This window comes from Mugil cephalus, chromosome 3 (assembly GCF_022458985.1).
Source record: "Mugil cephalus isolate CIBA_MC_2020 chromosome 3, CIBA_Mcephalus_1.1, whole genome shotgun sequence".
Lineage (NCBI taxonomy): Eukaryota > Metazoa > Chordata > Actinopteri > Mugiliformes > Mugilidae > Mugil > Mugil cephalus.
Window position 1 is genome coordinate 11,074,443 of NC_061772.1, and position 17,553 is coordinate 11,091,995.

The 17,553-nt window shown below is 40.8% G+C and overlaps 1 protein-coding gene across 1 annotated transcript in view; it reads left to right on the forward strand.

The window, feature by feature from the left end:
- The first annotated feature begins 132 nt into the window (after positions 1-132).
- Positions 133-17,553, forward strand: part of smyd3 (SET and MYND domain containing 3) — a 69,606-nt gene continuing 52,185 nt past the window's right edge. Inside the window, exons 1-6 of the mRNA XM_047579816.1 lie at positions 133-221; positions 447-691; positions 16,292-16,355; positions 16,754-16,861; positions 17,099-17,156; positions 17,277-17,431. Coding sequence (XP_047435772.1) covers positions 531-691; positions 16,292-16,355; positions 16,754-16,861; positions 17,099-17,156; positions 17,277-17,431 — 546 coding nt within the window. The 5' untranslated portion in view covers positions 133-221; positions 447-530. The remainder of the gene's footprint in view (positions 222-446; positions 692-16,291; positions 16,356-16,753; positions 16,862-17,098; positions 17,157-17,276; positions 17,432-17,553) is intronic.

The window sequence follows — 17,553 nt, forward strand, 5'->3', positions numbered from 1 at the left end:
TTGAAAAGGCAGCCGTTGGTTTATTGGTAATCACTTTCAGTGATCATTTTCATATTTATCATGGCTGTGTTTGCCTGTATATGATTAGGATTAAGCGATGAGTCAAAAATGAGGAAATCTATTATAATTGATTTTATACCTTAATTGTGTATACCTGTGTGCGTGTGATGCACGTATGCACGCCTGTGCGCGCGTGTGCGGCTATTCCAAAAGTTGAAAAGGTAGGACAATTACATGTTACTTTTATATTTATTCAGATGAGAATGGTCTTAGGTGCACTTAGTATTACTTAGAAGTATTGCATTTGATAAATCTATCAGTCACATTTTATGAGAAATCCTACTGTTGGCAATATATGCTTGATAGTTAAAAACTCTCTCTCTCATATATATACCTTTTTTAATTTATCATGCATGTAAATGAGATCTTACTTTTCAATGGAATAGACAGGGTGTATACGTGTGACGTCATGACGCAGCGTTCATCGCGGATGTAAACACTGCTGGTTTCACGTGGAGGGAAAACCGACTATGGCACCGGTGCTGGAGCGTTTTATCAGTCCCGGGAAAGGTAACGGTGCTCGGGCGAAAGCCAGGATCAGGAGAGGAGAGCTGGTGACCTCAGCCGAGCCGCTGGCGTGCTGTGTGACCAACAAACTGTCCAGAGAAGTCTGCCACCACTGCTTCACACGGTGAGACCCTATGGGTGAGACAGGCGGTGCTCTGAACTGGCAACACGCTGAACGTGCAAACTGAGAGCAAACGCTCCTCTGATATTGAGCGTAGCTTTAGTTCAGGTTATAAGGACTCGCTGCTGGCATGTTTCTGCCCTATGAAGAGATGAAGTATATTAAGTTAACAACACCACACTCACTTGGTTTGATAATTTCACGTTCTGTTTGTCTTCAGCATGATGTATATTCAGCCTGTTTGTGTAATTGTGTGCTTATGAGTATAATTGGCTTCATGTTCCATGTTTGCATCAGCTTAGCATTTGCAGTAGTTAGTAGTGATGTGTTCTCCATTTAGCCACTAGGTGGCAGCAAAGCCCTTTCTTAGCAGAAAGGATGGGCGGGAACATTTTTATTCGCATTAATGATAATTTAGAGTGTCCAAGAATGTGGAGATCTCTTGGAAGAAATGCTGTTGTCCAGATAGGGATGTTCTGACACCATTGTTTTGTTCTCACCAGTGCCAGCTCATGAACCTTGCATACTGACCGATATCAAGCCAATATTAACAATGTATAATAAAAAAAAAAAAACTGTTCCAGATGACCAGATCGTTGACATTTTCAGAAATCAATTCTTTCCTGCCGGTGTAAAACACAGAAGGTTGCCCTGTGTTGCCGTGGGCATCTGCTGTTTCAGAGAAGTAACGATGAATTGATTTCTAGTTGTGTGACGTTGCCAGCAACCTCATTGTGTGCCTTTTGGAAGTTGGTCATATAACGAATACTACGAATGTTTGGGCTCATGGGCTCATATACCTCTAATCAATACACAGCATCAGCTGCTGAAAGGCGTAATGATGGGGTGTTTTTAATTAGCTAATTGTGAGTCCTTGTGCATGTATGATGAATATCTCCAAAATAATCAGCCTGGGTTAATCTGTCCCCTGTGGCACATGTTAGCTTTGTTTTGTTTTTTTAAATTGGATTACCCAGATATTATTGTTAGGTTATTTTTAATCTACAATTGCTTTTCAAAAAATACTATTATACTAATATTGATATAAAATGACACAATAATGCATAAAGATCTTTATTAATTGTATGTTAGGCGTACTGTGGATCCTCTATCTGCATCGATGTGATAAGTGGTTCACTGTTTCATCCCATTTGCTGGTGATGTTTGTTCAGCTGGACGCTTAATGACGTTTTCTGTACTGCAGCCAAAACCCTTTCATCAGGCTAAATACATGTGTGAGAATTTAATGAGGCTGGTTAAGAGAGAAATATGTTAACTGATTCCTGGTTCAGGCATGACAAAGTGAATGAAGGGTTAATTACTTTAGGTGGTATATGGAAGGTATATGAGCATCTTTATGAACAGGAAGATGATTAATGAGAATGGTCATTGCAGGCGTCCTCTGGGAGAATATAAAGATGTAGCTCATATCCACGTCAGACTTCCACCTGAAAGTGAAGTTTATTTCAGAGTGTGCACACTCTGTTGTTATTTCTTTGAAAGAATTATGTATTTGTACTGCCTTGTGTGCTTTGCGTAAGCATAGAAAAACATAAGCTCAAAGTTGAAACATTAGTGGCATATTGTAAACTGTCATATTCTTACGCTGTCAAACTGTTATCACGCAAGGATTTAAAAATTTAGGCAGAAAACCATATTCTGTACAGCTTATTAAATGAGATAGACTGTTGACATTTCGACCTTTACATTTTCACAGTAGCAAGACATGTGTGTTATTTATTGATGGTCACATTCCACTTTGGGGAGGTCCTGCTTTTGTGCCGTGCTGATCAGCCATGGCTCATTGTAGGATGTATATGAACTAAGCCATCATTAATGCACCTGTGCTTTCCTTACTTGGGGAAAATTTTGATATATTCATCATGACTGTCTCAGAGTTCAGTTTTTCATCGCTGTTGTCAATCTAACAAACCTCTGTCAAAAGGGACTGACTCATGGTCAATGTAGTTAAGTTAAGTCCAAAAGCAAGAAGACCAGTTTAGCGACTTTTGTTTTGCTTGGAAAGAAAAATAATTGTGCATTACAAGTAAGTTTCCTATTAAAAGGAGAGGAAAAATATTTTAAGATCAAGGAAACAACCATCGAGTTGGAACAGAAGCTTGTGTGTGTTTTGTGTCGCCCTTTAAAAAGAACTAAAATCTCCTTTATTGTGTGTTACCTGAGAATAGCTGATACTATTGATTATTACTGAAAGGACATACAGTATGTACAGTTTGTGGGATGTTAGTGTTTCAGTGCTGTAGTGAGTTGTTATGATGAATAAGTAGCTGACAAGCCATCGCACACTCCTCATTTGATATGCAGCTCTCTGAGCTAGATGAGGAGCGGTCCATTTCTACTAAACTGGGACAGATCCTCTTTCGTGGGTTTCTGTCACATCAATGGCTTGTTAGTCATTAAAGCACCGGCTCTAGTTGTCAAACAGCCGGTTCAGGTAGCGATCAGTACATGTGGCACCGCAACGCATCCACTTTATCCACAGGTAATGAAGTTAATGTGGGTGAGAGAACAGTTCTCTGTCCTCAACTACCCCTGAGAGGTGTGTTGCTCCTCAAACTGCTGTGACAGCAGCGGAAGACTGTCGCTATGCAATTATTAGCTGTGGTGTGTGTGTGTTTTCTCTCTTAGTTCTTTGAATGGGTAGTTATTGGGTAGAATAGCCTCAAACAGCCTGCAGGGATGTGAAAAGAATTACTGCTTCATGAAATAAGGGCATGACAGGAGTGTTTGTTAATATAAATTTTCTCCTCAGGCTCCTGCTTCTTTTGCAGTCTGCTAGTCATTTAAATCGCATGAGCCAAGGTGAACATGAATCAATCAGCAGAGAAGGACTTGAGAAGGCTAATTAATCTGTGTTGGTTATGCAAGTAATTTTTCCTTCACCGTTTTAAATTTTAGTCAGTCTTTGTTTGACTGAAGACTGAAAATAAAGAGGTCTAGTCATAAAATTGTTTGTTATTTTGACATAGTTTATGTCCGATTGTATCTCATAATATCTTGAACGTTTCTATTGAGGCATTTCCGGCCCAGTAGGACACAGACACACACACAAAAAAGGTTTGGGAACAACTCAAAAAACATGAAAAACAAAACCTGGCCTCCAAATTCACTAGATCCCAAACTGATCACTGCACTGAAACAAGCCTGATCCACAGAGGCCTGTTCCCTCAACCCACAGGACACAAAGTCCCCACTAACAACACTGTGTTACCAGACACCACGGGACACCCTCAGAAGACCCATGTCCACTCTCTGATGAGTTACAGACATTTTGGAGGCACAAAGGAGGCCTACACAATATTAGGAAGGTGGTGATCATGTTATGGCTGATCAGTGTACATCACAGTATTGTTGTTACACGTTGGTCCAGATAGTTTTAACTTTTTCACGGATTGCCATGAAATCTTGTACAGACATTAATGATCCCCAGAGGATGACTGTTACAGACTTTGTGATCCTCTGACTTTTCTTGTAACACCGATATTAGGTCAAAATTACCTCTTGTCCAAGTATTGCTACATTATCAAATAACCTCGAAGTATTGACATTCCCATCAGATGAAGTTGTACTTTTTTGTCTGTGCACTGATAATTAGGACATGTTGGCATAGTGGCACTCAGACGGTCAGTGTAATATTTGCTTAACATGTGCATTTGAGCGTTGTTATTAGGGGTGGGAAAAAAATATCGATATGGTGATATATCGAGATATTTTTTCTTCATATATAATATCGATTTTGAATGTCTTAGTATAGATTTTAAAAGAAAGAGAAAAGGTCATGTTTTTGACCGAGTGTGAACGACTTTGCGCTTCCACCACCACTTTTTCTGTGCAAGTGCAATAAACAGGAAATGGATCATTTGGATTAATATTGTTTTCTCGACTCAATTTCTCCAATGAATTATCACTGTCATCTGATGTACACGTATACAATGTGTATTTTAAACTGCATTTAAACTTTCTCAGTGAACTATGTGGAATATTGCAATATATCACAATATCATAAAATCATAATAATGTGTCGTATCATGACTCAGGTATCGTGATACATATCATGAAGTTCTTGACAATACCCACCTCTAGTTGTTAAGTGATGTTACAGTGTAGTGCCACAGTGTCCCTTGTATTCAAATGTAAGCTCATATTGTCCATAAAGGTGTTTCAGCTTATTACAGTTTTTCCAACCTTACTCGAAAGTAGAATTTTACAGACTTGCACAACATTTGTTTTTCTTTCTGAAATGAAACCGCGTTTTGGACTGTTCCTTCCTTCCTGCAGCAGTTTAGACTGATGAGTTGGATGTTTTGCAGTCTGCTACTGTCAGAAAAACATGTTGGTCTCACTGAAAAGAACCAGAAAACTTGGAGGCATAGAATTTTAAAGGATTGGAGAGTTATTTCCCAAAGTGACAAGGACTGCCGGCTACAGGCTCGAACATTGTAAGATGACACATGTTCAATGTTGTTAAAAACGTTTTCACCCTTTCACACGGAACGTGGAGTTATAACAACAGAAATCAATAGAAACTGGAGAGCATATGCCTCCGCTGACTTCCATTATTTTTCCATGAGCTTGGGGCAAACGGAGCCTTGTATTATTCGAGGTGCGTGTTCAATAAGACAGAGATTGTAGTTCAGTCTGCGATCATGTTTTTGAGATAATGAATTAGTGTGACATCCGCTTGGCCTGAGGCTGACATTTGTCAACCTGGGTATCAAAATGTGTTCTCGTCTTTTATTGATTCAGGCGTTGTGAAAGATCTGTGAGCTGAGTTTATGTCGCCAAAAACGGCCGTGGAACGTAGGAATCGTTGACTCGTGCCACATGCAGATAGACACACGCGCACAGGCTGAGGCTGGTCTCAGATTTCAAGTGTTTTTTTCCTGTTTTCACTAAAACACAATTAGTCTCTCAGCAGGACATGTGTGAGTGTGTCGTTCTGTGTGTGACTGTATCTCATGGCAAGAACAGAGGTGTACTTTATGTTTGAATGCACTTCAACTGTGTGTGTGTGTGTGTGTGTGTGTGTGTGTGTGTGTGTGTGTGTGAGTGCGTCGTCATGTGTGTGTGTGTCCAGGAAATGAGCAGGTGGTGGTGGGTTTGGTGGGGCATCAAAGCTGAAGTTAATTACAGGCCTTGAAGCCTGTATGTAAGTAATGAGTGATAAATGCTGAGGGAGTACACACACGTGCGCACACACACACACACACACATCTCACTAGGATCAAATCGCCTGAGGTCAACAAACAAACAACTATTTGAGGCTCTCAGACTCACGGAGGGAGGAGGAGGAGGAGGGTGAGGAAACTTAATAAGGGGAACAAAGACTGGAGGAAAGATGATTTTTTTTTTTCTCGAGTAGAATTTCTTACCGATTTAAATTGCACAAATGCAAAGTGAAGCCTCATTTGAAATGCAGCCACATTGCTTGCTAATTAATTAGAAAACCTGGTGTAACAATCTCTTTGGTGTCAGTGTTTTCCATTGAGCATCCCTGAAGTGCTTTTGAAGCTAATCCGAGGTAAATTGTTTTTATTAAATAGCTCATACCATCGGAGCTGTATGTCATAACTTCACATATATTAATATTAATGTGAATCCGTTGGTACTCGCCACCTGTCTGAAGATTTCACATGTCAGCTGTTTTCTGTGTTACTTCTCTGGAGGCGTGTGGTGACTGATATATATTTCTATAAGATATAACCAAACAAACCTTGGGCTTCGTCTTTTCTGATTCATCTATTCATTTAATACTTTATTAATTTAATACTAATAGTAAATAACCTCACATTTTCATGGTTCAGGTGAGGCTGTGAAGTCAGGTCGTCAAAAGCAACAGAAAACAACAGAATAAGATATACTCATCAAAATATATTCTTTATATTGTTATATGTTGTTGTTAATATATTGTTTTACTGATTAAACAAAAGTCGTTGTCTGCATTGTGGATTGAGATGTAATCTTGAGAAAGAATCACAGTTGCACATTTCCTTATTTTCCTTGAAACTGAATGAAGAGGAAGATGGAGGTTGAAAAGTCAGTTTGTGTGTGTGTGTGAGATAAGAGGGCAACTCTAATGCTGTCAGAGGAAGTCTTTTTATATTTGACACCAATCTCTCACTCAGTGTCTCTTTGGGCCGCACACATTGCAGAATAGTGCACACAACAAAAACAATACATCTAAAACCTTTGTCTTTATTTATAGAGAGAAATGTGCGATAAACCAGTTTTCACGGGATCCTTTGAGTCAAAGACCATAAAACAAATATTGACAGGCAGTCGACTTGAGTCTTGTTCCAATTTCAGCTCGATGTAAATGTCTGTCGGCAGGAAGCTGAATGAATGGAACAAAACTCAAAAACAAGGCAACGGTACATCAAGCAAACTTCAAAAGTCATGACGAAGCCTTTTGAGCTAGTCAGTCTAAATATACACAGATGAGGCATAACATTACGACCACCTTCCTAATATTGTGAAGGTATCCCTTGTTTCTGTGGTGGCTGGTGACACATGATTGTTAGTGGGGGCCTTTGGATCCTATGGGTTGGGGGGAGGGTCCTCTGTGGATCATCCCAAAGATACTTGATCAGTTTGGATCTAGTGAATTTGGAGACCAGGTCAACACCTTGTGCTGTTCTTCATGTTTTTTTTGTGTTGTTCCTACACCGTTTTTGTGTATGTGTTCATATCAGGCTTCATGTTCAATGTTATTCACTTCTGTCAGTGGTTATAATGTTATGCCTGATCTGTGTGTGTAGCACATGGTTCTTCTCTGGCTACTGTTCGTAGTAGCTGTTGTGCTTTATTTCTGAATAGATGACTCTTGTGCAGAGGGTGATAGTTGGGTCGGTGGTTGGTGAATGTGACGGCACTAAACAATGTGGTTACAACCAGCTCCAAATGTAGCTGCTCTGAGTGATCGGATCTGAAGTTCTTCCTCATTACGCCTGGTTTGGATCATCATTGTGGATTTTAATGTCAGTCTGTTGGTACGGTCAGGCAGCCTTTAAAGCAGGCATGTCAAACATACGGCCCGCGGGCCGGACCCGGCCCGTTGGGTCATTTAATCCGGCCCGGCATAAATTTCTGAGTATGTCAAAAAAGAAGCGAGTCTCTAGCTAATTTCTATTAAAAGTTGTGATTTTTTAAAATAAATACAAACCAAATGCTCCCTCCGGCCGCTAGAGGGCAGTAAATGTGTAAAAGCGCTCACGTCAAGCATGCGGCACTGACACGAGTTAGTCACAGGAAATAAACATTCGCAACGTGATGTGTTCAAGTAAAAATAAACCGGCAATCTTGCTTCACCATTCACCACTACTAAACAAGTTATCGGTCAACACACCCTTCCCAAAATGGCACTGTCAAAAAAAGAAGAGTGGACACGGAGTGCAGAGTTTTCCAGGAGAAATGGACCGAGAAGTATTTATTCACAGAAGTGAATGCAAAACCAGTGTGCTTGGTATGTAATCAGCAAGTTGCAGTGTTCAAAGAGTTTAATATTCGGCGCCACTCATCATAAAGACAAGTATGTCATATTAAAGACAATTAATATTGTGCAGTATATTCTCAACTTCAGTAGGCCCAGCCTAGTAGTTGTAATCCTATTGCCCATGCATTGCTATAACTTTTTTATTTATTTATTTATTTTATTTTATTTTGTATTTCTTTTTTCATTTATTTCAGAGCAGTATGACAATTAAGGCGAAAATATTTTTTTTATAGCTCCCACTTGAGTTTGTTTAGTGTGGTGAGTTGGTTCAGGTGTAAAACTGCATTCACTCAACTGTTAAAATAAACCAGTTGTTAACACATTCACGGCCAAACATGAAAAATCATTTTTTTCCCATTGTTTTTGAATAAATGTGTTGTGCTTAGAAAAGATCCCTTGTCATCCGTGATTATAATATGTAGGGTAGGCTACAAATGTAGGCTGAATGATAAAGCATAGTACTGCAAAACAAAGCTAAATATTTGGAGTTGACACTTTTTACTGATCCGGCCCACCTGAGAACAGAAAGTCTGGATCCGGCCCCAGAGCAAAACTGAGTTTGACATGCCTGCTTTAAAGGTTTGTTATAGTTAGTGATGTAGAGTACTGACTAGTTTAATCGCTTTATGTTCTGACACATAAAGTGAACTGTAAGACTCTTTAAACATTTATACTGTCTCTTGCTCACACATTTTTTCAAACACTATCTATCCCCACTTTTCCTACCAGCACACACACACACACACACACACACACACACACACACACACACACTGATAAGAGTGCGTGAATGCGATGGTACATGAAGCATACAGATTACTTCTTTAGATGCAGTTTGACAAGACTACACAAGGAGGAGCAGATGAGAGGAGGGAAGTAGTTCAAAAGGCAAGTCAGCACCCCTCCTCCTTTTACTTGTTCCCTCCTCTCGATTTATTCTCCCATCTGCTTCTTCCGACATCTCTCTTCCTCCCCTCTGCTTCTCCTCCTTCTACATCTTCTTTCTTTCCATCTGTCTCCCTTCTCATTCCCTCTCTTTTCTCTGTCCTAGCCACTCTCTTCCACCTTCTTCTCTCTCCCTGGTCGTTCAGAAACATATTTTTTTTATCCCACCTGCCTCTGCCTCCTGTTTCATTCCCAGTGTAGATTATTTTGCTTGCATCTGCCTCGCTCTCCTCCCCTTCCTCCCCTCTGTTCTCCATCTCCTGTAGTTAGATGCCCAGGTGTCTCAAAACACATACACACACACACACACACACACACGCACACGCACACACACACACACACACACACACACACACACACACACACAGCTGAATCATTTGCAAACCAAGTGATTTGCCGTAAACTGGGAACACACCTCCCCATGTGTGCAATGCTTGGTATTCATCTAGCAAGCACATCTGTGTGTACGCTTTTCAACTCTACTTGTGAGGACAACAAGTCTTCCCAGACATTTTATGTTGGTCCTCTGGAGGGTGAGTGTTTAATTCTTCTGGCATGGGTAGCCTTGGTGCAACACAATTAATAAAAGCCTGTGTGTGTGTGTGTGTGTGTGTGTGTGTGTGTTTTTTTTTTCAGCAAGTGAAAAACAACGGAACCTGTTTGTGTGTGTTAGGTCCCGTTAGAAATTTAGGCAAAGCAGCAAGACTCCCTGTAGATTCACATTATTCTGCTGATCGCAGACAGTGCATCTGTTACTTGTGAATACTAATGAGTCTCCCGAAGGTAAAGAGCTGAAGGAATACAGCCACAATTTAATCCCCCTGTCGTTTAGTTTCGTAAATGATGCTTGAGATAATATTACTCACATATGATTTTGTGTTTCCATTAACGCATTCGTTAAAAGATTTGAGTTGCTTGTGTCTATAACCAATCTGGATGAGTTTTTTGTCGAGCTGTGGATGTCACCCCTGAATTAGTTTGACATTCACTTGGTTCCTTATGGAGCTGTGTAGTATTTCAGTGGTTAGGGTCCATTTTAACAATGGCATCACACAACTGAATAAGCCGTTATATATACAACATCATTTCAGCTTTTTTATGTCCCAGCAATGAAAAAATAGTTCCAGTACTATTGCTACTACTAGCTGTCAGTGTAATGTCAAGAGATATTCAAATCAGGAAAAGACCCTTTTATAGTTTCCATCCTTTCTTGTTTTCTTTGTTTTGTTTTGCTCCATGCAAAAGCTGAGTTCACTATTCTGTGTGTGTGTGTGTGTGTGTGTGTGTGTGTTCTCTTATCACTACGATAATAAAATCACAAGCAGACTTGTCCCTGTACCCTCAGGTGTCAATGAATCATCCTCTAAACAACCATTAAGAACTCAACAAGGATTTCAAGACAACTTGAAATGCAGCTGGTGTCTCTATCACACGCACAGACACACACAAACACAAACACACACACACGGGCAACGGTGCCGTACATGTCAGTCACCAGTTTACACTAAACTCCTGCCTTTATGTATCCCTGTAGCCTTGCTGTGGAGGCACGTAGTGCACTGAGTGATTTAGCCTCGTTTGTCTGTCCTGTCATAGCTAAGAGGCGACAGTGGATGGCAGTAGAGCCCCTTAAGGAAGTGGTGTTAATTTGTTCAGTACTCCTGCATACAATGTCCCACATTTACTTTGTAATACATGTCTGTTTTATAAAGTCGGTGCTGGAATTTTTTGCTGTGTGATGAGGAGCTATGGTAGTGAGGCAGTTTTAAGAAAAACGTGTTTCAAATTCACTCATGACTCAAGTAGACCAGAGTCAGGTTTCCTGCAAAACGGTATATTTTTGCAAATCAGTAAAGAACGGTGCAGTGTATTTATGTTAATATTTCACATACATGTACTCACACGCGCTGCCTGTCACGTTGGAGTGAGACATATCATGGCGCGTTGGCCACTCAGCCTGGAAATGAGGAAATGCACTCAGGCGCGACTGGACAGCTCAGAAACGAGAACCGCGCTAATTATTAACATACACAAACACACACACGAAGAAGACACAGGAAAATCTCGCGGACACGGTGGAGCAGCCAATACTCACGGGAAATTAATTACCATGCTACACACACCAACAGAGTTATGCTGAGGTAGGCCTAATTAGGCATCTCATAGCACGGACTTAACGAAACTGACCGCATATACACACATGCAACTGCACAGATCTATGCTCTTGCATATCAATGGAGGAAATCAGTATCTTTCAGTCACTTTCACTCCTCTTGAGTGGCAGTTTTTATGTTGTTATTCTAAGTTTTGTCTTTATGCTTTTGTGTTTCTCCCACACGTCTTCTCATTTATTCCTGGTTTTCATTTCTCCACTCATTTGAATCATACCAACATCTCTGTTCTGCATCAGGCTTTTATGTTTGAACTCGCCAGCTTGTGCACAGCCCAAGAGTTGTCTAATTTGCAAGGTCATAAAAACACACTGCTGCAGACTGAAAGTAGACAACACTAAATGGAAGCGTACTCTTTCAAAGAATATTTTCAGCGTCACAATAATTTGTGGCATTTCTTTTAAAATGTGACTCCTTTCAAATTATGTGAGAACACAGATGTTGCCTTATACTGTATTTTTACAATAAACATATTCTCATTACAGTAGATATTGTGTAAGAAATGTGCAGATTATTTTTTATGGTTAATTTTTATTTAGTGAAATTTTCCACTATATTGTTCTACCAGATGGCATATTTATATTGCTTATTTCATATGACCTACAGTTGAAAATGATAAAGAATTATAGAAGTTGAAACCAGGAGCACACACCCAAAATTAATTAGTAATGAAAGTGTAACGGTGTCATTGTGTGAACTGTTCATTTTTATAATGAATAATGAACCAATGAGAACGTTGGGTGTAAAATATATATATATATATATATTTAAAATAGTAAAATAAGACAGTGAGTATGACGGAGAGGAACCAGCGTAGAGTGCAGAGAAAAGAAGTGAGAGAGAGAGAGCGTGTCTGGTTTTTAATTCATCCTTCTGCATGCTACTAATGAAAGCCATCTAATGTTATTCATGAGTTTTCTTACTGTGCCTGCAGTCCAACCATGGACCTGCCATCCAGAAGACTATCACTTCACACAACATCTGACAGGGACACAGAGGGAGAAGAAGCGCAGACAAAAGGCAAAGGAAAGAAAGCGAGGGATGAAGGGAGGAAGGGGGTTGACGGGGGAGAAGAAGGAACATGAGAGAATGTGGCTGAAGATGAGACAGATGTGCTTCGTAGGAGGAATCCTGTTGGCCACTAATGAACTGATGAAGGCTAAGGAAGCTTATGGGTTCTGATGTGTTTTTCCCTTTGTCTTTTTCTGTTTATTTTGATATTATTTTCGTCCACGTTTATATTTGGACTGTGTTAAATCAGCGTTCGTCTCTTACTGTACGTACTGCAGGAAGCAGCGTTCGTCTCTGAACTTCCCGTTGCTTCCTGCCTGCAGGCCAGAGCAGGGTCATCGCTGCGTACGTGAATCATGAAATATTGTGCGTGAAATGTACACAGCGTGTGTGGGTGTTTCTTCCTGAACCGAGCGATCCCGACTGACAAACAGTAAGAGCTCGGTTGAAAGGACCCTTGGAAGGAAGCATTGAACTGTAGGATGAGAAATGTGTTGTTGTGGTGGTTGTTGTTATGGCGCGTGGGGAAGTAAAACATTTAGTTGGCTTTCCAAACATATTTTAGTGTACCAGTAATTGCAATTGGGACGTTTCTTTTTCTACTAATGCTTTTATGCTAGAATTAAATTTCAGTTTTGGATGAATAGAGAGCAAAATGGTCTGTTTTTATGAGTATCATCCAACTCTTACAGAGAAAATATTCAGTTACATTAAGCTGAGATAAACCCTCTACGTCCACACTGGAATACCTGGATTATGTGAGCGCCATCTGTGTGTGAGTGCGTCTGTTGAAGCCAGTGAGCTTATCAGCCTGGGGGCGATCACCATAACAACAGTTGCTGAGGCACTACTGTGCGTTAGCTAATGTAACTGCATTAATGGTTTTAGTGATTTTTTCCCCCAATTTATTTATTTATTTTTTTAGTATTAAAAACGTGTGGTTAAAAACATATCCCACAATATTCACATGTCAGCATCAGGCTTCATGTCTGGCTCTTGGAAGATGGATGGACTTCCTGTAGCCGTCAGCTAATGCTCAAACTCTTAGTGTATGAGTTATGAGTTCTGACTGTGTTCAGGTCTGACCTGGTCCTATCTGTTGTTACTGCTTTATGTCCTGGACTGCAGGCATCTGTTTCTTAAACTGTGGGTGGTTTCCCAGCTTCTGGTCGGTCTCAACATGACACGAATAGCTGTGCTTTCATGAACCACCATCCCAGGGCGAGACTATAAATTTACCACTGGGTTCCAGGCTGGAAAGGTCAACTCAAACAAGACGGTGGCATGACAAGAGGGGGGAGAAAAGGATGAGACGGTGGGGGGAGAAAAGTTGGGAAAAGGAGTGAGGACAGTTGGAAAAAATAAACACAAGCTTTGTAGATAGTGGGGAGGAGTGAACATGAGTCTGCAGAGGCCTTGTGCCAAAAACAACAGTCCGGTCGAGTCGCACGCTGATACACAAAACGCTGAGAGGAAACACAAAACGTCTGTCGCTAATGTTCGCAGACAACAGCCTTTGGTCAGACCAACACTGTTTGTGTGTTTGTGTTTATATTAAATGTCTTTCCTTTACAGTCTCAAGGCTTATGATGTCATTTAAAGAGTTCATACATATGTCCAGTGTAATCAAATTATCCACACTCAGTACAATAAGCCCAGGGCTGATGTAGTTACACCCATAGAAACATGTTTTTCTTCATTGCTTCACTTGAGTATTTTCACTCATAATGCCATTATTTGTCATATTTAATTAGCAGTATTCCTTTATTTTCTCACCTTTTCTCATCATATCATAGATCACAAGTACCTCTGTCCTTTTACTGTACACGAGCTCATGGTAAACCCACCTCTGTGAAACCATGGCTTCCTATTATTATTCTATGGTGTCGCAATGACAGTCGTGATGCGCAGACATCCTTCACACACAGAAAACTGGATGATGGTTATTGGCAGTACGTGTGTGTCTAAATGAAGAGGTTCTTGGTTGCTGGGTTATGGTTAGGTTTATTGGATGGGGTCTTCTCGCCCATCCCATTTTTTTTTTTCCTGGCTGTATTGTTTGTTTCATTTTAATGTGATCATAAATAGAATAGAATAGAATATCCTTTATGGTCATTGCCGAATACAGGTTGTACAGTGCAACAACATTTTGTTTACAGCTCTGCAAGATGCTCAGTATAAACCGTAAAAAAGAAAGGTACTCAAAAGATAAAAGGTGAATAGTGGTGAGAGAAAAAAATATCGAAATCTCAGCCAAAATGGAATGAAATTAAACAGAATACAAATATGAATAATAATGTAAATATGGCTTTGGAACATATTGTTATGGGTTATTAGCAGCCTCATGGTTACAATGTAAACAGTTGACTTGGTTGTGTTAACAGGCAGAGTTTCTCGTGGTTCTTGTGTCTGGTTTAGAGCAGCCACAGTAGTGAAGAAGAAAATGTTCAGTGTTGTTGTTCGTGTTTTTTTGATAACGTTTTTGGCCCCTTTGTCTGTACTAAGCTAGGAGTGTCCGACACTGATCAGGCAGAACATTAAGACCACTGACAGGAGAAGTAAATAACACTGACTGTCTTGTCACAATGTGACAAACTTTTGGACCTGGCATTCATGTGGACGTTACCCACCCCATAGCAATGACACTCCTTGATGGCAGCAGCCATCCTCAGCAGGATGCAGCCTGACACAGATATGAAAACTCAAAAAAACATGAGAAAGATGTTGACCTGGCCTCCAAATTCACTAGATGCCAAACTGATCAAGTATCTGTGGCATTATCTGGAACAACCCTGATCCACAGAGGCCTCTCCCCTCAGCCCAAAGGCCCCCACTAACAACATCCTGTGAACAATGTCCATTCTCTGATGTGTCACTTGGAGGCACAAGGGATGCCTGTACGATATTAGGAAGGTGGTCATAATGTTATGCCTGCTCTGTGTATAAGCCTTTAACTTGATGCAGTGAACTTGTTAGAAAACAGTTTCTTATTTTCGACTCCATGCAGCGTTCTCATTAAGTTGGTGGCGTGTTTGAATCCTTAGCTGCTAAATGATCCATCGTGTTCACCAGCTTGCCTCCAGCTCTGAGTGTCTGTTACCAAGCAGATGATCTTTATTGATCGTTGAATCCAACGCAAAGCGCGTGAGCTGAGCACCAGTCAGTCATTTTGTAACACAGCACAGTAAACAGTGGAAATAATTCGATGGTTCATATTGATGCACAAACACACACCCTCACAGTTATATGACTCAGACTTTGTGTGTGTGTGCTTTAGTGATGTGCTTTCTATGGGCTTTCTACGGGCTGTAATTGGCTGCGTGAAGCAGACAGTCTCTGCTGTTCTCTGGCTCATTATCAGACTGACAGACAAACTGGAGAGGACAGCAGGATTACTCTGAGAAACACATCAGACCTCAGAGGCAAAGGACATACACACACACAGAGAACACGCATAAACACTGCAAGTGGACGCGCAGCCGTCACACACGCACACACACACTTGGACACATGCAAGTGCTGTGACACTAACAAGCTGTGACAGTGAGGAGAGTGTACCTAATGTATTGACCTTAGATGACAATCAAATTGGAGATGGGTAGGTAGATAAAATGAGATAATGGATGCACACAGTCAGCTCAGTGCAGCAAATTGAAAAGAATAAGATATAGTTGGTACATGGGAAAAGGCCAAGATAATGACAGCAACATGCCTGAGCGAACATGAGGATGTGTTTGGTATTGTCGAAGCTAAGCTACGACATGAGTGATATTAAAAGCCTAGAGGTCTGGTTCCACTCTAACTCACTGAGGCAGTCACTTCTTAAAATATTTTTAATATTTTACTCTGCCTCTGGCCTGGGGAGGTTTTTGAATCATTTATTTATTTATTTATTTTGTCTCTGGTGGCAGAAATTTCTTTAGTTGAAGAATTAACACATAATTTTTCTGTTCTTCTTTGTAGATGCCAGACCCTGTTGAGGTGCTCCCAGTGTAAGACGGCTCGCTACTGCAATGTCACTTGCCAGGTATAGTATGTGCACTGTTGCACACGATGTGGGAACATAAGCCTCTTTATACTGTCACTTTGTGGAGACCTGCCTCCCTTTTTGGGTAACAAACAATTGTCATAATGTAAATGATAAAGTGTCAAGGTTAAGACGTGGCAACAGCTTGCATTTCAAACGTACACGACTAAGTAGCTGGGGCCTGAGGGGATTATTTGGCTACGAGTCTGTTTTCCTTATGTAACAACAGTGATTGTGTATTTGGCTCAAACATAATGTACCTGAACGCCTCCTGTGTACGCCGCTCTTTCTGTAGAAACACAGACTTAGGTTAAGTCTCCAGGAGCTGATACTGGCAGCATGACTCTGTATGTGTGTGTCTTTGTGTATCAGTGTGTTGAAATGCTCTTCTCCTGCAGAAACAAGCGTGGTCAGGTCATAAGAGAGAATGCAAATGTCTGCGGAGCCTCCTACCCCGACTTCCCACTGACTCAGTCCGTCTGGCTGCGAGGCTTATCTTTGCCTTGGTGCGTTTCTGGACATTGTCACTTTTTAACTGACTCAGAATAATGTGTATAAAGACAGATGCAGCAACACTGCTGTTCACATCTATCCTTCTGTTAGCCCTAATAGGGTAACAATCCTGCTGTGCATAATGTTTTTCTCAGTAAATTAAAAGCGACACATAATGTGCAACAGTAGCAGAATAACATTTCTGTTAAACTAGAAGGATCTGCTAATGGCCCACTTCTTCTTCCACTTAGTTGAGTCCATCGAAGAGCAGCAGTGAGGAGCTCTACACTTTAGAAGAGCATGAATCACGTAAGTCTATCGCAGCACTACTCCTCGAGACAAACGCATCGATTGTTTTAGACACATTTAGCTTGATACGCCATTTGTTTGGCTGCAGACCCATTATTGTGTTACCGTGACTTTTTACAGACCTGGACTCTATGTCTGAGCAGAAGAAACAAGGTCTGTGCCAACTGGCATCAATGTTAGAGCTGTACCTACAACAGGAAATACCTGACATGACACAGGAAATGACGCCAGCGCTGCCGCCTTCCTGCCGAGAAGCCCTCAGCCTCATCGCAAAGGTTAGCTAATCGCATTTTAACACGTTTTCTCATCTAGCTTGTAGCACATAGAGGCATTTCCATACTTACGCAACACGTGAATACACAGTCACAAACTTGTCTACCTCTAGACAAAATAAAGA